The sequence below is a fragment of the Cicer arietinum genome, chromosome 1 (assembly GCF_000331145.2).
Source record: "Cicer arietinum cultivar CDC Frontier isolate Library 1 chromosome 1, Cicar.CDCFrontier_v2.0, whole genome shotgun sequence".
NCBI lineage: Eukaryota > Viridiplantae > Streptophyta > Magnoliopsida > Fabales > Fabaceae > Cicer > Cicer arietinum.
This window is the reverse complement of record NC_021160.2, coordinates 1,249,456-1,270,744: the sequence shown is the minus strand read 5'-3', so window position 1 is coordinate 1,270,744 and position 21,289 is coordinate 1,249,456. Positions and strand designations below refer to the sequence as shown.

The following is a 21,289-nucleotide window of genomic DNA, read 5'->3' as shown; positions in this document are numbered from 1 at the left end:
CAAATATAAGCATAAAATATACACATCTTTTTGGTCTAAATTAAAAACTTACCTAATTGTATGTCCTAAAACATCATCCAATTAATATAGATTTTAGTTTCCAATGACCAAATTAGTTTATAGATTAACTGTATTTAGTTATTAATAACTACTAAATTAGTTATTATTCCTTATAATTATACTGGAGGGAGTAAGTTTCTAACAAATTAAAGTTCCTTTGAACGATCAAGTTAACAGACTTGTTTAATAAACTATAAGCTAATTTGTTGTTCTTACCAAAATGAATCTAAGACTGACCATGATTAATCACCCCATTCTGGTTACTAATCATATGAAATTCCTATCGGACACTCGACATACTTACACTATGAAGTTTGAGCTGATATGCCTTCTACATTTTGCTAGTCCCACCAAAACTAAGAAAAGAAATTTATCAACATTTTATACGTCATCCTGCAGATGTGAGGCAACTCAGGATGTGTATACACAAAAAGATTCACTTATCAAGGGCCATATGTTGTACCAACACAGCTCTTTTAACCTCCTCAATCCTCATATTTCTCTCCTACCTGAATCTTCGGTTCTGGGTTAGTACTTCCAAGTATTAACATTTTCTGCTGCTTCTAACACTATTCTCATGACATTAAACATGTTTCTTTTAGCATCCTCCTTGTGAATCGTCGACTTGAACCACCTGATTCATTCATAAACTTCGGCCTTTTGGCATCTTGTTCCTGAGACTCAGATGCCAGTGGTTCTTTCTGGCTAACTATACTATCATCCTCATCACCAGTATTATGAGCCAAATCTGAAATTTGATGGATCACTGAATTTATATTTTCTTGGAATGAAGAACGAGATTTCACACATGCATCAGTCTCATGCCCGTCATTTGATTCTTGAGAATCTTGAACTACAGAGGCTGCAAGCTCCTCAAGGGACATCTTGTTTGGACTGTTAGACTCTTCAATTTTCTCCAGAGGCTGGTCTTCAAGAGTACCTGAATCCAATGTATTCCAAGATACACTAGTAGATGTTCTTGAACATGAAAGGCCCTCGACAGATTCCACAAAATTCATAGAGAGTCCCTGCTGCGTTGTTTCAGGTGCTCTATGATCTATACCTATATATGATGTGGATGGGAAATCAGATGCCACAATGCCTACTTGAGAATTTTCTCTTACTATGGATATTGCGACTTCCTCACCAAACTCTTCAGTTTCCTGCATCAGAGTAAGAAATGCCATGTTAAAAGCAGATGAATAACTCTTGTCTTTATTCTACCCAATATGGTTGTAAAAAAAATAGGTGACAAGGAAATTGAGAACCATTGAAATACACATGATAGGACTCTAAAGTTCACATTTTGTCCAGTGAAATAATATTTTACAAGTTATATCTTAATTACAAACCGATGAAAAGCCCCACCAAATTTCATTTTGAGATTGTAATATTCTTGAGTTTCATTGGGTTGTTGGTAAGCTATCCCATTTAACCCAAGACTGCTCAAGGGCTTAAGTTGAACTATGTCGTCTGTACATCATTTCTTTTGATTTTTTCCATTTCTTTATATTCCAAATCATGTTATCAAAAGTTAGGAGCTTTGCAGCACAAAATGTGATATGAATCCTTATGGAGAAAGTTTTGTACAAATTGGAAACACATAAAACTATGGTTTAGAAGGCACTTGATTTCTTTCATTTATTCCCTTCCTCTTATGTTTAAGTAAAAATGTGCTAAGGAAAAATGGTATTATGGTACAGAACCGACATAATGGATCTCAATCGGGCAACCGCAGGTTCTCATTCAAGGTAGGTTAAATATCAAGTAGAAAACCTAAAAACCCATTTCATCAGAGTTGGAATATACTACATATAAATAAATAGCTATGAAATAATCACAGTAATTAATCAATACAATGATTAAAATACCTTTATTGGTGACATGAATCTTCTTCGATGGCACACTGACATCTTCAGACAATCAGAATGCGGAGATACAGCTGCTGTTTGCAAGTCCTTGTAAACAGTTCCATGATCTCTCAAACACGATGTCACTCTTATAGGGAAAGCAGTTGGGAACTGAATATCAGTCTCAGTAGAGCAATTTGAAGGATTCCCGTGGCACATAGCAGGATAACAGCAAGCCCCAGAGGAACCTGCATCCACTTTGTGCTTGATAAGACAAGGTACTTCAGGGAGAGGACCTTTGCCATGGCAAGCGGGTGCTTGCAAAGAACTATTTTCAAATATATCATAAATTAAGTTCTCTATATAAGATCGCTTCAGAGAAGCCTCAGCCGGAGGGAACCAGTTACTGCTCAACTGAGAATGAAAAGAAAATTCAAATGTGACTCAATTGCAAACCAGAGTATACATAAAAAAAAATGATTGAGTAGTAGCACCAGATACAATCTGATATTGAAACGCATGTATATAAAAATATAATACAAGTGTATAAAACATTTTAAGCATAAAAGTGCCTTACAATCTTCAGAGGAAAGGGAGAGAGGGAAAAAGAATGAAGCATCACAATAAGAGTATCAGCATAAAAATATGGAATAAAAGTAAATTTGGCACCAAGGAACAATCATATATTATTAACCAAGTGATTGAGCTCAAGTTAAGGAGGAATCATACGGGATAACCCGAATTCAAATTCTGGCTAGAACAATTCTTGGCCAGACTTTACCTACATCCCGACCGAACTCCAGATTATTAGGGTTCCATTCCCCTAAGAACCAGAGTGTTAAGAACAAACAAAAAATATCATACATCATTTTGCTTATAATACAAGAAAATTGCTTAGACGGTTTCTCTACTAAAATACTTTTACAAGGTTGTGAACACAACTAATATTCAGACACTACTATTCCTCAGTTACAGTTTGCTTACTAAATCCCTCAAAAAGCAAAGGACCATAGCAGCAAGCACGCTGTCATGATTGTCATAAATTTTCTCATTTGCATTTAACATAGCACTTAGTAGAATCGGACAGATCATCAGATTACAGAATCATGAATGCCAGATACTACTAACAACATCACTGCTTTAAACATAAAATTAAAATGAAGAGTCAACATTATAGAGTTAAAAATACAAAATGAGACTGTATATCACTTTCAAGTTTTAATCGCTTATCATAAATAAAAAAAACTTTCAAGTTTTAATCAAATTCGAAGTCACTCACAAAATCAGAGAACTTTGTTATGTTGAAAGGGTTAAATTTGATAGGAGCTTCCTCCAGAAAACGTTCCACGTAGTGGAGCAAAAACAGGCCACAATCATACAAGTTCTCCTGCTGAGGAAGCTGAAATAAAAACGGTGGGAAAAACAGAAGTCAATAAAAAGTTGAACATGATTTGTTAAATTCATATGGAGAGAGACTACCTCTAGTGAGATGAACCGCAACTGTAAAAATTTAGAAGAAAAATCATCCACCATATTAGAGTGCCTCTCTTTCCATTCTTCACACAGGTAGCTGCCATTTCACAATATATGGAAGAAAGCACCGTCAGACTCTACGATAACAGAAAGTAGATGAAATCCACTGAAACAATATTTTACTTTATCGGAGTCAAATTTTTTTTACTATTTGTGGTCATAAAATTTTCTGCAGTGGCACAATGAAACAACTCAGCCAAAAAAGCCTTGTGAAACCCCATCTAAAGCCCATGCTTTTTCGTCAGACAAGGTATCGGTACATGCTTTATTGTGTTTGGTCACCTAGCATGAAACTTCCAAGTTCCAATGTCAACGCACCAATAACTTGCTAGGTAACCATTGGTTTAATATGGACTCTAATGGCATGTTTGGCTGAAAAGAAAATTACCGGGAATGACGTTGATCATCCACAATGACAAGTTCTTTTGATCAGTGATCGGCGTGGTGACCAGACCAGAGTCACCAGCCACTGTTAACTGTTGTTAGGTGTAGGTGACAAGATTCAGGTGACTGACGGAGTTGGCTGAAGTCACCAGTCAACCATTGACAATAGCATAGAATGGCTGAATTCTGGTGTTCAGCAACAGCAGTAGCAGAAGGTGGATAGATTTTGGAAGGTAGCTGGATTCTGGTGATCAATGAGGACTGAGGGTGGCAGAATTTGCTGATCATTGTCAATCACAAGTAGCATTTAATGACAGTTGGACATTGGCAACCACAAGTGATGGACAATAGCTGGCGGTCAATGGTCAGTGGTCACCACAAGCATCCAAATGGTAACGGTGATGATAACATGACAATATAGTGTTCCATACCATGGGACCCACCTCCCCCACAAGAATGAAAGTGCGTGATTGTCAAGCAAATTTTTTGGATCGGAAAAAATTTGAGATGTTGTACCAAACATCAAAAGCTAACATTTTCATGCAGAAAGTCTCAAGGATGAAAATAATTTTGGAGAGGATAAAAATCTCATTGGAACAGGGTGTTATTGCTCCCTAGAGATCTACTATTTTTTTTTATCATCAGTTGGTGTAATTTAGTTAAAATCCCATGCATATATATCCTGCCTTTATTTGGCCTCTTAATCCATTAAGTTAAACAGATGAACATTGGGCCAACAAAGCAGAACATCAATTTTTACATGGAATGAAATTCTGAAAAGAAGGGCAATAGATCTTGTTATCAAACCTCCAAATTAACATAAACTACAAAACAGAAGTTGATTTTGCATGAAATTCACCAATCAGCAAGCTACCTTTGGAAAACACTCTTGAGGCCTTTATGACTTCCTTTCAGGGAGTCCATGTGCAAGATGCAAGGTACTTTGGAAGTTTCTTTAATTTCTTCATCTACAAGACAATTATCTAAAATGATGATTGTCCAAACAAACCATAAAATAACAACTTGAAATAAACGATATCTTGCCTCTGAAGCATGGCACTTCCCCAGGATGACAAATGACAATCAAACTCCAGTGAAGACTGTCATCAAATATAAATTATTCTTCTTAAGATGCTGCAGAATCCATATTGGCTAGAAGATGCTTTCTTAGGCTCTTACCTGTAGTTAATGGGAATCACGATATAATCCTTTTCAAAAAGGTTAACTTTCCTGGTCCATTTACGTACACGTTGAAAAGCTGCTCTGCCATCACTAGCACTTGATGGATCTTTGTCTAAATCAGCTAGCTTTCGGAAGAAGAAGCTATTGAAAAAGTGAAACCTCTCCTGTTCATCAGTTGTGAGTTTATTTTTCAAATACCTACAAATAACCAGATTTAGCAAATGTCAGATTCATATGAAGCCTCAAATACAGAGGCATATCTAAACCTTCGAGCAGTTATTCCATTTGAAAATAAAATGGTAAAACAAATAGGTGGGAGAGAGAGAGAGAGCATCATCAATGGAATCCATGAAAAGTTAAAAAAAATTCCATCATATACTTACTTGATATAAAAGTCGATGATTGTGTCATTGATGAATGTCTCTGGCTGTAAAAGCGCAACATCTCTCTTACTAATGGAAACAGCATCAGGTTCACCCTTCGGATAAATAACCTCGTCAAATGCTTCACCAAAACTGTATCATATGGCATTATATTAACAAGCGATTTCTTTTAATACCTATAATCCAATACAGCACCAATAAAAATATCTTTCCAAAAATATATTTTCTAAAAGAACACAGAAGTAAAAAGGTTTCAACTGTGAAAACCAAGCTTCGTGGAGTGGCATGCAAAAACAAGCAAAATAAGTAAGGTAAAGGACACACGTAATTTTGCAATCATAGTTAACCACGGAAAAATTCAAGTTATTTAATACATGCTCATATATATGTATATCCCACCCAAAAATATGTGACCTAAAACCAAGGACCTAAGGCCTAAACCTACTTGGCCTTAAGCAGAAATTTAATGTGTTTGGCATTATGAGCATAGGCAGCAAGGATTGAATTGAACTCTTTAATGCATGACTGAAGAGGTTCTGATACTATTTCAAGAACCAAAAAAAGCACATGGAATCAGATGCAGTCTCATTGATGGTTTTCATCCATACGTAATAGCCTTAACAGTTACAAACAAATAAAACACTAGAGAAGCAAAACAAATAACTATCCTTTCAATAGTTACCAATGGCTCGAGAAATTCAGGCTCATACAACCATCAAAGCAAATACCATGGACAAGCAGCATTAACAAATTAACATATAAAACCAAGGACCTAAGGCCTAAACCTACTTGGCCTTAAGCAGAAATTTAATGTGTTTGGCATTATGAGCATAGGCAGCAAGGATTGAATTGAACTCTTTAATGCATGACTGAAGAGGTTCTGATACTATTTCAAGAACCAAAAAAAGCACATGGAATCAGATGCAGTCTCATTGATGGTTTTCATCCATACGTAATAGCCTTAACAGTTACAAACAAACAAAACACTAGGGAAGCAAAACAAATAACTATCCTTTCAATAGTTACCAATGGCTCGAGAAATTCAGGCTCATACAACCATCAAAGCAAATACCATGGACAAGCAGCATTAACAAATTAACATAACAAGAAATCAAAATTCCAAATTTTATTATCAAATAACATTTGGATGTCACAGATTGTAGTTCAACAGATATCCAACAATGCAAGTAGAAGTGTTAGTTCAACTTACATGGGAAAATAATGCCTCTGAGAAAACAAACTGCCCTGCCCCAATGCAGAATTATTTCCATAGTTATCTGTGTCAGTGCTGCAAGAAGGAAATATAATAATGATATTAATCAACACCTTACAATATTGAGCAACAACCTTTTGTATTGGTTAAGTATTAAAGCACCAACTTCCCAGATAAAAGGAACACTGAAAACCTAATGCGTTAATGGAATTGATCTCGTCATGAAAAAACTTGAAGGTGCAAGACACTAAAACTGAATACAGATGTCTGAAAAATATCTATTTTGGATATGCATATCCTATTGAACCAAATATTAATTTAAGCAGAACAAATTATGCAGATAGATGCCTTTTAAGCTTTGCTTTTCATTTCCTTCAAGTGAAATTATGTGATTAGGGTAGTAAGGCAAGCATTGTTACTGTTACAAAAGATATTTTACACCCCTGATGTTTTAAAGAATGAGATTCTTACACAAAAAAAGTACTCCAGATATCAGTGTATCTCATATCCAATAATTTGATAGCCTCTTCTGCACTGGACCAATATGAATCATAAACTGCAAATTTCAACAGCTTAAAACCTGCATGAACATTAATTCAAGTGAAAAGTGATAAGTGAAAGCATCCCATATGCACATAGGAATTTGTAGAACACTGAAAAAGTAACTAGACATTCCTAAATAAGGGAGTAAGGAACAAAAATAGGTCGACCATTCTCTATTGAACATTAATACCAGCCATCATCTAAGCAATCAACTCAGCTCTAAACTATAGAGGCCTAGAAAACATTCGTGTTTGTTATATAACCTTGAAAAAACCAAGAACCAGAGGCTAAATCCACATTAATACAAATCTTTCAACTATGGCGAGATATCTCAAAAACACAATCAGCTAATAAATTACAATGAAGTAAAGCCTATAAAATCCCAAACAAGGCAGCATTCACTAGGAAATACTACGATAACTATCAAGAGCATAAGAAAATAAGAAATGTTCTTCTTTTTTATCATTCTGTCATTCAAAATTAACTTAGCAAACAACAGTCAACCAATTGATTGCAGTATATCTGCTGGTGTCACTAGGAAGTAGATAAAAAAAGTTAGACCTACAAGGACACACAAAAAGATCAATAACTTTATTTACAAAAGCAGTCACACCTGGCTTTTCATTTGTAATGCCAACTTCTCCAGAATCTTTTGATCTAAGGAGAAGGCTGATCAATGCTGTTTCAATCTACAGACAGAAGACAATAAAATTTATCATTAAGGGATTAATATAAAAAGAAACAAATGAGAAAATTACCTTTTCAAACCAGCATGATTCAATTTTTATAATATCTTCAGTTTCCCACTCAATTTTAAAAGTTTTCCCGGCTTGATTATTTGTTGGGCCTTCAAGTTTCAGGGAGCTGCACGAGAATATTAACCGAGAACTGGTGCAGTATAATTCTTCATATTGAATAAAATCAGGGAAGACATCAACCACCTTTTCTATGTCATTCTGCACATTGAAAAGTGAAACTAGAACAGTTAACCAGAGATAACTAACATTAAAAAAATAGGATGACCACATGTAATAGAGTTCTATAACTCCAATGCCCGAAAGAACAAGATGGACCATAAAATAAAAATGACCTCAATTGAAAACCTACAACTTACATATACAACAAAATTGAGTGGTTCAGATGCTTTATTTTTAAAAGAGGCTGAGTTACAAGATTATATCACATAAGCTGACCAAACCAATTGCACGAAGCAAAAGGGTAAAACCAACATTCAACATATTTTGGTCAATGCCACTTCCATGTCAAAACACTATTGTTTAATATGTTATATTCACATTTTCTTTGATTTGTTTATCCACTGAAGCAAAAGAGATAGATCAAGTCGAACAAATTTTTTTTAATAATGAAACCAAAGATTTTACATATTGCCTCCACAGGGTACAGCCATCAGCAGGTAGGTAATAATATTAAGCAATTGATTATATAAACATGACAAATACACTTACAATTTTAAATGCAGCAGAATCATCGGCCACTAGCTGGTCTTCAAAGCAATCTGAAATCACAAGGAAAAAAATGAACGATCCCTAAATGGAAAACCAGTACAAAATAAGAGAGGCTTATTGCTGATTATAAAAAGGGTCTCGCTAACAAGTGCCCTTTAAGCAATAAAAAAAACATAAATTTTGTAGTGAAAAGAGCAATGTTTAAACGTTTGAGAAATTGAATACACAAAATAAGAATTTCTATATTTGGTTCTTTACCATGTACCCTAAGTATTTTCCTTATAAAAATAAGAATTCTTAATAAGCTATAAGTTACTTAAAATATCTTGAATCATGAAGAAAAAAATACCTTCAAATTTTGAAGACGAACTCATTTCACTACTATCATCGTCATCATCAGAAAGCATATCAAGACTCTGATTCTGAAACCAAATTCAATCAACAGAGTCATAAACAACAACGCTTTATATAAGTAAAAGCATGGTAAGTAAAAAGATAAGAGAGACAATAACGAGCATTGAGCAATTACTTTCAAGTCAAAGTCGCTATCAATACACTCAGCATAGCCAGTGATCGCTTTATCAGCAACATGTTGCAATGGCGAGTCCATTAAACACGCATTACCATTTTTTCCATGATTATCAATACCAGTATCATCATCCTCATCGTCGTCAATTTCTAACCGTTTGTTGAAAACTTTCTCCTGTGAACACTTGGTTTCTTCTTCATCATCTTCTAATTCGCAGTAAAGAAAACCAAAATCAAGCATTTGAAAACGAACGAAGGATATTCGCATGAATGCTACATTACATACCTTGTTCATCATCGAGGTCAATTGGATCAACGGGAACAGACTTCGATGGAGGTTTAGAACTTTGCGCAACTGCATAGAATCAATGAATGAACAATTGCAAACAAGGAATCGAAATAAATAAAAAATGAAAGGGAATTGAAAGAGATTAACGACTTACAGGCTTGAAGGAAATCGTACTTTGAAATTGGAGAAGAACGAGGTTTGTTAGGGTTTGTGAACTTGCTGAACATCTTCGAAGAAACTTTCTCCTCTTCTTCGTTGAACTCGAAGACGTCGAATTTGTTGATTGATGAAGAAGATGTGCGCTGAGTCATGGAGTGAGTGAATCGGAACGAGTTGTGAGGAGGGAGAAACTCGGTACCAGAATTACAGAAATTTGATTGCGAATTTTGTAAATTTGGGATCCGGGAAAAGAAAGTGTGTTTGTTATTTCAATTTCCCTTTTCTTTTTATTTTCCTTTCCTATTTATTTATTGAATGAATTGAATTGAAATGGGCTTCATCTACAATTCTTTCGCAAATGGTTGTGTACTTTTCTTTTGTCTTGTGTCTATGCTGCTCAATGAGATTTTTAAAGAATGAAAATAACTTTTGAGAGACACTTCATTTGAACCATGTGACTACAGTTTATCATGAGCTTCTGCTTATATAGACTTTCCAACGATTTTTAAACATGTAGACTACATGGAGCATAACACTTTCCCACAATAATAGTGGTATACAGTGATGAAAGTTTAATTTTAAATATTTAATAAGGCTTTGGAGGGTGAATGAATCACTATACCAATACATCGTATGATTTAATGTATATTAATATTTAAACATTACTTGAAAATATAATGATGGGACTAGTGATTGTTTGAATAAGCAATTATTGTTTGTGTGTGATGATAATGATTAAATTGTTCATGTAGTTTAAAGACACTTCTGTTATTGAATATTGTTTATGGTCCAACCCAATATGTTTTTGGGATATTGTTTTAGTATTTACTAGGCACTACTTATTAATGGTTGATATTGTGTTGGGTTGAGCTGTTATATGATATAAATTATCTCTATTTATTATTTAATTTCTTTTTATAAATAAACTTCTACATTGATGTCACTTTTGTAAATTTTATTTTGTTAGTTTTTCTATGTATTTGTTCGATATGTTCCAATATTTTCTACTTAAAATATTGAAACTGAAATTATACAATAAAACTTTTATCTTGAAGTATATGATTCATCTCTCAATCAATAACATGTTATTTTGCTCACGTCTTTTCCCTTGATTCATTTGTGTGGTTGTGGAATATTGTTAAACGCTTCAAGCATTTTGTGTTTTAATTTGATTTAAGTGTAAATCTAATAAGAAGATTCATATCAAGTTAGAGTCTCTTTCAACATTTCAGTCATGGTAAGAAGTTGATAACGAATGTAATAATTATACATGAACAAGGAGTATGCATATGTCTTTTTGAAATACGAAATAATGGTCTTACTATATTGTAATTTTTTGTTGATTCATCTATATTTATTCCTTACAAATTGGACGTGATTATCTTTTGCAAGTAGACAATTTATTTATTTTCAAATGGATTGTTAGTGGTATTTATGATTTCATAAAGATCTGGCAGATGGTGCTTTCAAGATAAGGTTTCCTTATTATATTCATGTCATATTTTGCTAAGTATAACTATCATCAGTTAATCAATTGTGATAATGACATTCGCTCTTACGTATGACAAGACAAGTTTGATGAATAATAGAGTTGGATTAGTATGTTAATATTTCTCATCTCTTCTACAATATTCTACATTAGGTGTCATTTAGACTCGCAGGACTCGGTATATCACCTACCACTTTGTTGGGCATACTATATCCCGAAAAAGAAAATAATGGGGCCCTAATATGAGTCTGTCCTATTTTTTTAAATTCAGTGAGCACTTGAACAAAAAAAAACTATACCTGTACTTTTTTTTGTTTAAAATTAACCTATGTGATATTGAGGTATGGATTTAATCTTGATCCTCAAATTCCAAGCTATTTGAAGTGGGAGAATTAAATCTCTTTCGAAAATGAAAACATAACTATTTCTTATAAATTAAAGACTTTGAGGAGTCAAATCATCAAGTTCGTCTTTAAAAGTGATATTATGTGAGAGTTCTTATAATCCTATTAGAGGCATAGAAATCATTTGTTTCCGTGGATCTTAGTATGAGTATATAGAAATGTAACCATTATCGTTGAGTAACATTGAGAGATCCTCTTGTACTAGGAGATCAAACTACAACTCTACTTTCTACAATGTATACGTATATTTTGCTTAGTTTTGTGGTTTTCTCCCTTGATTGCATTGAGAGTATTTTCAACGTAATTTTATTTTGGACCAAATTAATATAAAAATCATATACATCTTACTTTTATCTATTGGGAGTCTTTTTCTAAAAAATGTTTTCTTTATAAATTTCATTTGATAATAAAATGACATCTTAAAAGTATTTTTGTATTCACTGTTTCTATTATCCCCAATCACAATTTAGCACATTAATTGTGTAACCAATATCATGACCGTAAAAGATTTAAATATAATTTCAATGATATGTTGTAATATTTTTATTCAAAAAGGGAATGATATGTTGTAATTGATGGTAAACATAAACAACTCACAATATCTAAGTTTAAAGATTATTCATATTTATATTTTAATTGTTATTTCAAACATTTTAAGATCAACTTGAAAATACTTGATGATGTTTAGTGTACGTCCCCTTTAGAAATTACTTTCAACAATCAATTAAAATCAAGAATCTTTCAATCAACGATTTCTTAACTTTCTCATATATGCAAGTAAGACAAAAAACTATATGAGATAATTTATTATGACGGATGATATGCACGTAATAAATGTTTTGAAGGGATTGAAATATCTACTGCGAGTATCATTTCAAAATATATTGCAATCCTACATGAATACCAAAACGTAAGTTTCAAAATATTAGTTACAAGAGAGAAACTATGTTAATTGGCATAAAGTAAAGTGGTGTCCTCCTTCAACAATCTTTTACAAAGTCATTGTTGACGTTGAGGTTTAGATCGAAGGAATATGGGGGCTTTCATGTGGTAATTTAAGTTGATCGTGGGTAGAGTTGAGCAACGACAATAAGAGAAATGTCCAGTTTTTTAATGCTTACATGACTAATACGATAGATACGAAGCTCACAATAAGGTTTAACGAATACATGTTGTTTTAAAATATGATATTTGAGTTTGATTTGTCGTCGATGATAGACACTTATGTCTCAAGACTGTGCCATAGGTTTTTCACGAGGTTGATATTGAAGCATTGCATTAGCCATTTAGGTTTTGTCTTGTGTTTTTTTTTTGTTGGGTTAACATGAGGTTGATAATGGAGCATTGCCTTAGTTTTTCTCTTCAATATCATATTCATAACATCCTAATTTTTATACAAGTCTCCATTATTAGTTTGGAACATGTTTTTCAATCTCAAATAAGCAGACTCAACTCTACAAGTAAATTAAATAGCAAAATTAAAACAAATCACATATATGACTCAATCATATTTACAAAACAAATCATAATTTAAAGTAGATGTTGATCGTTATATTGCATAAATGCATCACTCTATTGGTCCAAGCAACGACAAATCTTTCTTTATAAGGTGTGAACCATGAATCTTCAACATAGTTGACAAAAATGATAATATCGGCACACACTAACTCAAAGTGTTGCAAGTGATGATCACACTCCTCTACACTAGTTGAATAAATAATCTTTTTTCATAAATCCATTATATCATATTGTCTATCATTTTCACATCTTGTTTGCATTTTACCCCATTTTTTTTCAATATGAAAATGACTTAACAGATGAATTGAAGTAGGAAATACAACAACAATAACATTCATCATGGCAAGATCTATATCGGTCACAATAACTTTTAAAATTAAATTATCAGAAGCAAATAATTGTCTTACCTTTTCAAATACCCATATGAAGTTTACTTGTCGCTCTTGTTCCAAGTAAGCAAATGCAATAGAAAATATCAAACCAATAAATGTTATACCGACAATTTCAAGCAATGATAGTCGATATCTATTTATTTTGTATGTGCTATCACATGTCAAAACAAAATGGAACATGTTCAATAACTTTATACAATTAGGATGCATCCAAAATATGTATATCAAAACATTTAAATCCTCCCGTCTTCTTGTCCAATTCACATATTTTTCACTTTGTATTAACTTCAATAGATGTTGCATTTATATGTATGAACCTCTCAAAGATGATCAATAAGTACTTCTTACTTTATATAATTGAGTGAAAATTGTGAGATTTTCCTTATTTCGCTCTTTCAGATAATTCAAAATGAATCTTGGTACAAGTTTATACTTTGTCATGTCATTAATATTTTTTCTCTCATCTTCATTTTAACGTTCCAAATATGAATTGCCGTATAAAATATTCGCTAAATTGTGATTGTGTCTTCTACATCGAACATTAATTTTCTATCTTTCATCGATACTCAACGATATATATATATATATATGAGTTTGAATGAACAATTTTTCTTGTGAGAACAAGTTACTATTAATTTTGATTTTAGTTTATATTTTCTATCTCTTTCGCATCATAAAGTTAGTTTGTATTTTCTTCCTCTTTTTTCGGTAGCTGTATAAGATTTAACGATAACAATTATTATTCTATTTTGTCTTTCAATAGTTTTTACCCATTCAAATAGAGCTTCTCAAGAAAAAAACATCTACAAAATATATTTAAAATAAAACATCAACATATGTGTATATATTAAAAACTAAAAAGTTATAATATCAATTATTATTAAGATTACCCGATAAGTCGTGAATTTATTGGTAAAATCTACGATTGGTGTAGCAGAAACTTTACACCTAACTCCGCTCATACTTGATTTAATTTGAAAATATATATTAAATTTAATTAGTATCTATATTGTAAATAAAATATATATTTTCTTAAAAAATAATGTAATTATTTTGAAATAAAATATACATTTCAAAAATTAGAGTAAAATTTCAAATGTTCAAAACTTTTATCTTCATCAAAAGTTTCGAAATGTAAAAATACATTTCTAAATCTTCAGAATTTCAAAAATTTCACCTTCATAAAAAAATTTGAAATGTAAAATTAGGTGTCGAAAAATCCATGTTTTGAAAGTTTCAAAGTTTTGCAAATATGTATTTCAATCCTTCTGATAAAGGTGAAAGCTTCGAAAATATTTTACAAATATAATAAATTGTATTTTGAATATTTCAAACTAAATCAAATTTTCGAAAATAAACTCACTCTATATTTCAAAAATTTATAACCAACACAAATTTTAAAAAATTAAAATTTTTTAATGTTAAAAATTTCAAATATGTGAGATATATCGGTAAAAAGAAGAAGAAAAAAAATTCAACTTTTTATACATAGTAAAAAAAAGAAAATAATATTTTTAAGTGTATTTAGAAGTAAGAATATATGCGAGAGGTAATAAGTAGAAAATCTTTATATAAAGGAAGCTTGTGGCGGATTTTTTGTTTGGGCTTTCATTTGTTGAGCCCAATAGGGTCTTGCTAGTTGCTAAAAGACACTCCTTATAATTGTCTTAAAAAAATAAAGAATAGCTTCTATATTTGATCGGTTATCACATTCACATTCACATCTACCCCTTTACTTTAATACGATTGATCTTATCTTATCAGTTATCACATCTACCCCTTTACTTTATTATTATGCTTTTATTTATCAGCCACTATTTTCTTTCCTCTCCCTATCAACATTCCACTCTCGTCCACCTATTCTAGAAAAGAAAAGGGTATATGAAAAACAGTAACCCCACAAGACAAATCATAAATAAAGTCACAAGCTTAACCCTGACACATGAAATGGGGAAAAATATTTCTGGTTTTCTTTTAAATATAAAACATTTTGGTCCTAGACGCTAATAACACGACAACATTTTGGTAATCGATTTCGCATCTAGTTTTGCGTGTATTTTTTATTATAATTATTTATAAAATCAATCATCGTAATTTACGGAGTGCTAAAAATTTGTACACTAAAGAAATGAAACTGTATATTTATTTACTGTGGTTCTGCTTGAAAACAATTATATTATATTTGTTACTATTATATTTAAGTATTAATAATGGTTTCCTCACTAAAAAAAAAGTATAAATAGCGATGAAGACTTTGGTTTCTCCGTCTTTCCTGGAGAAAACCCAATGCATGTTGTTTACCAACGTAACAACCTTTACGGCTTTACCAATCACACTCTTTTTAGTTTAATTATTACCACACTCAAATTTGTAAACGAGTTTAATTAATTAATCAATTGACTACCATAACAATTATCAGTTATGTTCATTACCCTTTTATTCACTAATTCCCTATTTTCATTTTCATTTTCATTTGAGTTCTTCAATGGCAATTCATGCTTACATTTCTGTTCCCTCTGATCCCTTTTCTTCAAAGCTTCTAGGGTTATCCTCTTCCTCCAGTTACTATTCCATTCAACCATCAAGGGTATTATATTATATTATTCTATTCTATTCATTCTTCTTTTTTCTTATATATGTGTCAATTTTGTTCTAGATTTTGTGAATCAGCTTATTAATTTGACCTTCACGTGACAGATCTGTAGTCCTGTGCAAATCACACCGAAATTTGAGCAAACGCATTTGAATGCATTAAGGTTAGTGTTCAATTTTCTCCTGTTTCTTGCTTCAATGGTGTTGAATAAGAATTCGCTTATTTTATGTAAATTGGGGTTGTTTTTAGTAAAGGACTCAATTAATAACCCTTACCTTGCTTTTTAAATTTTTTTTTTTTTTTTTTATGTTTGATGTTAATTTTGATTTACTAAAAAAAAAAATGAAAATGATTATTAAGTTTGAATCTCGAGGAAACATTTGAAATTTTGAGTGATAACATAATTTATAAAGGACTTCTAGTTTCATTATATTTAATTGCATTATTTGTATATTGATATTGTTATTTAATTATTGTTGGTTAACTCCTAATCGTTTAAGCACCACTCTATAAATGAGAGTTATGTTTTATGTGACCACATACATAGAGTCTGCACCTGTGATTTTCATTTGGAGATCTATTTGTGTTAGACCTGATTTTAATATTTGACCACTTTGCATTTAATTGAATTTGGCCTGTTAAGGAAGTAATACATCATAATCTCTTATTTTATTATTATTTTTTCTGTGGCTTCTTCCATCTATACATAGTTCTAATATTTGCAGGAGAAGTCAGTGTTTCACTTTGAAGGCTTCAATGGGATCTCCGGAATTTACCAAACAACTTATTAACAGCAAGCCAGAGACATTTGCTGAAATTAAAGACAAAAGTGATATTTTTGATGATCTGAAGGATAGATTTTTAAGTTTTAAGAATAATATATACATGTAAGTTTCAGAAAAATCATGGTCAGAAACTTTATTTTTCATATCTAAATTAAAGAAGCAACTTACTTAATGTTTGTTCTGTTTTATTGTCAGGAAAAATACTGAACGATTTGAATATCTCGCCAAGACTCAAGCACCAAAGGTAATTGTTCTTTCCTATTCTCTGTTACCTAGGCTCTGGCTATGTGTTCAATTGTTTGTTGCTTATTCCTTTATGTTCATTCTTCAATTTTCGACTAGAATATAACAGAAATAAGTATTCCTTGCTAACTATTCCGAGAACAGTTCATGGTTATTGCTTGTGCAGATTCCAGGGTATGCCCCTCCACTATTTTGGGATTTCAACCAGGAGACGCATTCATGATCCGCAATGTTGCTAATTTGGTTCCTCGCTTTGAGGTATAAGTGTCACTTCTATTGATTTATTTAGTTGTTTGTATTCACCAATTTATTATCATTGCTATGTGTGGATAGAATAGATGCCCTGCTTGCTTCTTCTAATTCCTTTTTCATGATACAGAATGGACCCACAGAAACAAATGCTGCATTAGAATTTGCGGTAAACTCCCTTTTGGTAAGCATTTCTTTTACCTACAAAGTGCAAGGAAGGATTTATCTTATTTATTTGAAAATTTCTAATGCTTTTATGCATTTATTTATCCATTATCTATTTACTTTCTAATTTATTCACACTTTCTTTTTGGCGATAGTTATTTAAATTACAATTAGAAAACAATATTGGTTAAAGTAACTGCTGATCTTATGATAATTGCAACAATTCATGGAAAGGTGAGATTTGAAGAGCTGAAGTGTGGAAAATTAAGCTGGAGGTCTTTTTCTTCTTCGCTGCAAAATTATTATCACCCCTGTTTGGACAAACAACCTAATTAAGTGTTTATAGCATAAACGTTTATCATATAAGTGTTTATGTATGAGCTATTTTCTATAACAAAACATAAAATAAAGTCAAACCATTTTATTTTAAGTTGTAAGCTATTTTCATAAGCTATTGTGGAGACTTTGTGAAAATAAGTTGAATACAACATATGAACATGTCATAAGCTGTTTCCATTAGCTCTTGCAAGCTGTTACATAAGTGTTTGAGCCAGTAGAGAAGTTCAAATAAGTCAATCCAAACAAACCCTATGTATATTGAAAAATACTTATTAATATTAGGTCACAAGTGAAGTCAGCCAATAAGATAAATTCATGACATGTCTACTAATAATTAGTACTTGCAAGAAATATTTGTAGAACATTTTAATGTAAAGTATTCTATTAGCTTTCCTAATAGTGGTCAGAAAACTGTGAAACTTGTACTTGTTGTTAAGGAAAGACAATATTTTCTTATTGCAGGTTGAGAACATCTTAGTCGTTGGCCACAGCTGCTGTGGAGGTATACGCGCCCTTATGAGTATGCAAGACGATGGCACTACAGGGTACTTAATTCTTAGTTATTGGTTTTCGTCTTGTTTCTTTGGTAAAATTGTTCTATACACTTGTCACTTGAATATTTTACTTTTCCATGTAGCTTTATAAAAAGTTGGGTTGTCAATGGAAAGAATGCAAAAGTAAAAACCAAGGCTGCTGCTTCCAACCTCGATTTTGATAGCCAGTGCAAACATTGTGAGAAGGTGATATTTTGAATACTTTCAAGTTGTTTTTCTACTAAGAAGTTGATTATGTTGAATACTTTCAAGTTTTAATGCTTTGAAGTTTCTTTTTTACAGGAATCAATTAACCATTCCTTAGTAAACCTACTTAGTTACCCTTGGATCAAAGAAAAGGTGGAGAATGAAGAACTCTCTATTCATGGTGGTTACTATGACTTTATTGACTGTTCATTTGAGAAATGGACATTGGACTACCGGAGAACCAAACTGGAAGAAAATGGCAAAATTGCTACAAAAAATAAAATCTTTTGGTCTTGAGTTTTTGCTTCTATTTTCCTCATTGATATTCCAGTTTGTTTGCCTGAAATTTATATTTCTAATAGGACTTTAAAAGCATAGATTGATTAATGTAGTTTTTGTACCGTTCATAAAATATTGTAACTTAAGTAATTTGAACAAACCCCAAACATTTGGTGTGTCTGTTTATTTGTGCTTTCTGAAAAACTTCAAGTTATAATACATACCACGAGTATTTTAGCCAGTACTGAAAAAATATTGTTCATATTCTATTGATTCCAACAAGTAGGATTTTGCTATCTATTATATTGACTCCTTGCTTTCAGGTTTTTTAAATAATTTTTATCACTCATAATTGTGAACTCATGACCATGACCTCGAGTTTGCTCAACCTCCTGACACACGACACTACAAATGGAGAGATGAGAACATGGAATCAGCTGCAAACTCCAGGAAACAGCATCAGTTAACTTTAACAATGTGAGTTAAGGAACGGTAAGCGGTTAAGCCATCATTCATGTGCTTTCATCTGCTTTGCATATATACACGACTTTACCTTGCGCAAGATTGATGAATGAATATAATTTATTTTCATCTCTATGAGTCCATTCTTTGTTTCCTTATATGGTATTAGAGTTCTGCTTTGCATGGGCCTTATCTCTATGGTGAGACACTCAAATTTCTGGTGGAAGTTCTGAGTTCAGAATAGTGCAAACAAATATCTAATAACATTAAATCTGGCAAGTCATACTGTGTGTCCAAATGAGAGTCCAACTGTAGTTGCTGTGAGCTAGCACAATGAGCTGCCCCAGTCGGGATATCCCAAATAGGTGGATGCTCATCCAACCCCCCTAACTTTTCGGCTTTTTACCGAATTCTAGTTCCCAGTAGTGTATTTGGGGGTGAGGAGGCAAAATTAAGGGGGTGGATGAGCATTTACCTCCCAAGTAAGCCCAACAAAATGTTGGGTTTGGGCTAAATAATATGAGCCTAAATGACTCTTGAACTTTTTGGCCCTGCCCAATGAAGACTTTCAAATCCGGGCTGCTTCAGGTAGCATGAAGGAGGGAGGCAATAAGGAAATGCTTAACATGAACCTAGAACCGTGTTCTGTCAGCAATATTTTTGCTTTCTTAATTGCTCACAAGTGTTGATTCCTGTATTCAAACATGTTTCGAACTGGTCCAAGGCCTGTCCACTTTTGGCTCTATCATGAGGGTCCTCTCTGCACATGCCAAATCCATTAGCACACGCTCATTTCACCCTTCTACAGGCGATCACCGTCTGATGGAGATCAAAGTGTGATTCGGTGATATGGCGGATATTGCTCAACCTCTCAACAAAATTGTCTCCAATTTCCTTGAATAGCCCTACTATAAAAGGACATCTACACTCATAAGAGAGGTACGGAATATTCTACTAACTACCTCTCAGTCACCTCAATCTTCCACTGACTTGAGCATCTACTGTTTGCAGGTACAGCAACCTCCTCCTAGAATTTCATGCTGCCGTCTTGCACCGCTTCCAAGCTACTCCAACCACCCACCGTACGAGATCCCCTTCGGATCAAAATGTAAATTACTATTAAACATGTGCCTTGTGGTTTGTTTCTTGATGCCATATCTACATAACAATACTGAGACAAGTAGCTACAGCGAACATTTTTTACCACTAAGCATTTATGTAATGTTACAATCAAAAATAAAAAAGTGAACTTAACCGTACTACCAACAGATAGCACTGAGCACATGTTTAATGCCGAAGTATCAATTGACGTGAAGCCACCATCCTAGCTATATATATAGCATTAGCATCCAATATGTAAAAGGGAGTGAAACCAACTACACAGACGTGAGAAACCAAAAGCCTAGTACAATACATTTACATATTGCAATATTCTATTTTTAATTAAGTGAGGAAACAAAACGGTGGAAGTATTTTATTAGACAGAGAAATAGGTACAGCAAGCAATTATTACAAAATCAATGTTGTGCAGCTAAGCTCGTGCTTGATATTTGTTACTTAAATATCATAGAAGAAATGCTTTATGGCAGAAACATGTACTCCTGCAAAATGCATAGTTTCAATATGGCAGAAATGCTGTATGACAGAAATTAAAATATTACAGTTTCTGTATGGTTGTTTTAAAAGTTTAAAACTATATATGTCGTCCTGGTCTGACAACTCCACAACCTGCATAGAGCAGTGCTTGGGCAGCATTTTGAGAGCCCAAACTAAATTTGGAATTTTTGGCCCAACGTGATATAGCCTGTGGCCCGAGACAGGCTAGCCCGAAGCGGATCAGATAGTCCGTTATAGGAATGATTGAAGGAACAAGATGACTCTAGTCCACCTGTCTTTATTCAGGACCAGTATATCAGATCAGATTGTTACCACTGATTCAGCATGCATCAGTGGATTCATCTAGCTAGCCTCACAGTTACAACATTAATTTCATGATAAAAGTCACCAAGGAACTCAAACTTGATTATGTCTTGCATGGTTT

The 21,289-nt window shown here is 32.8% G+C and overlaps 2 protein-coding genes across 4 annotated transcripts; one reads left to right on the top strand and one right to left on the bottom strand.

The window, feature by feature from the left end:
- Window positions 1-195: 195 nt before the first annotated feature.
- Window positions 196-10,059, bottom strand: LOC101495579 (probable ubiquitin-like-specific protease 2B). Of its 3 annotated transcripts, none has more exons than XM_012713219.3 (17): window positions 9,586-10,059; window positions 9,429-9,497; window positions 9,144-9,349; window positions 8,964-9,036; window positions 8,615-8,664; window positions 7,907-8,104; window positions 7,762-7,837; window positions 7,077-7,185; window positions 6,603-6,680; window positions 5,393-5,524; window positions 5,007-5,207; window positions 4,872-4,927; window positions 4,702-4,795; window positions 3,390-3,480; window positions 3,190-3,309; window positions 1,932-2,324; window positions 196-1,223 (listed from the first exon to the last, which is right to left on the bottom strand). In XM_012713219.3, exons 1-17 carry the CDS (start codon window positions 9,740-9,742, stop codon window positions 636-638), a joined length of 2,691 nt encoding a protein of 896 aa, XP_012568673.1. In that variant the 5' UTR covers window positions 9,743-10,059; the 3' UTR covers window positions 196-635. The 3 variants fall into 3 exon arrangements, with proteins under 3 accessions (XP_012568673.1, XP_012568674.1, XP_073224974.1); XM_012713220.3 differs by having other exon boundaries at window positions 9,144-9,346; XM_073368873.1 differs by having other exon boundaries at window positions 9,606-9,745.
- A 5,554-nt stretch (window positions 10,060-15,613) lies between these two features.
- LOC101495259 (beta carbonic anhydrase 5, chloroplastic) lies at window positions 15,614-19,089 on the top strand. The gene is made up of 9 exons (XM_004485552.4): window positions 15,614-15,980; window positions 16,091-16,149; window positions 16,712-16,873; window positions 16,967-17,015; window positions 17,159-17,272; window positions 17,394-17,447; window positions 18,230-18,312; window positions 18,405-18,507; window positions 18,604-19,089. Exons 1-9 carry the CDS (start codon window positions 15,879-15,881, stop codon window positions 18,802-18,804), a joined length of 927 nt encoding a protein of 308 aa, XP_004485609.1. The 5' UTR covers window positions 15,614-15,878; the 3' UTR covers window positions 18,805-19,089.
- The last annotated feature ends 2,200 nt before the right edge of the window (window positions 19,090-21,289 follow it).

Coding starts and splice junctions, on each gene's coding strand:
- LOC101495579 (XM_012713219.3), bottom strand. CDS start 9,742: ATGACTCAGCGCACATCTTCTTCATCAATCAACAAATTCGACGTCTTC. Junction 8,665..8,963: donor TTCGTCTTCAAAATTTGAAG/GTATTTTTTTCT, acceptor TTGTGATTTCAG/ATTGCTTTGAAGACCAGCTA. Junction 8,105..8,614: donor ATTCTGCTGCATTTAAAATT/GTAAGTGTATTT, acceptor TTCAATGTGCAG/AATGACATAGAAAAGGTGGT.
- LOC101495259 (XM_004485552.4), top strand. CDS start 15,879: ATGGCAATTCATGCTTACATTTCTGTTCCCTCTGATCCCTTTTCTTCA. Junction 17,016..17,158: donor CCAAGACTCAAGCACCAAAG/GTAATTGTTCTT, acceptor TTCCGAGAACAG/TTCATGGTTATTGCTTGTGC. Junction 18,313..18,404: donor CAAGACGATGGCACTACAGG/GTACTTAATTCT, acceptor TTTTCCATGTAG/CTTTATAAAAAGTTGGGTTG.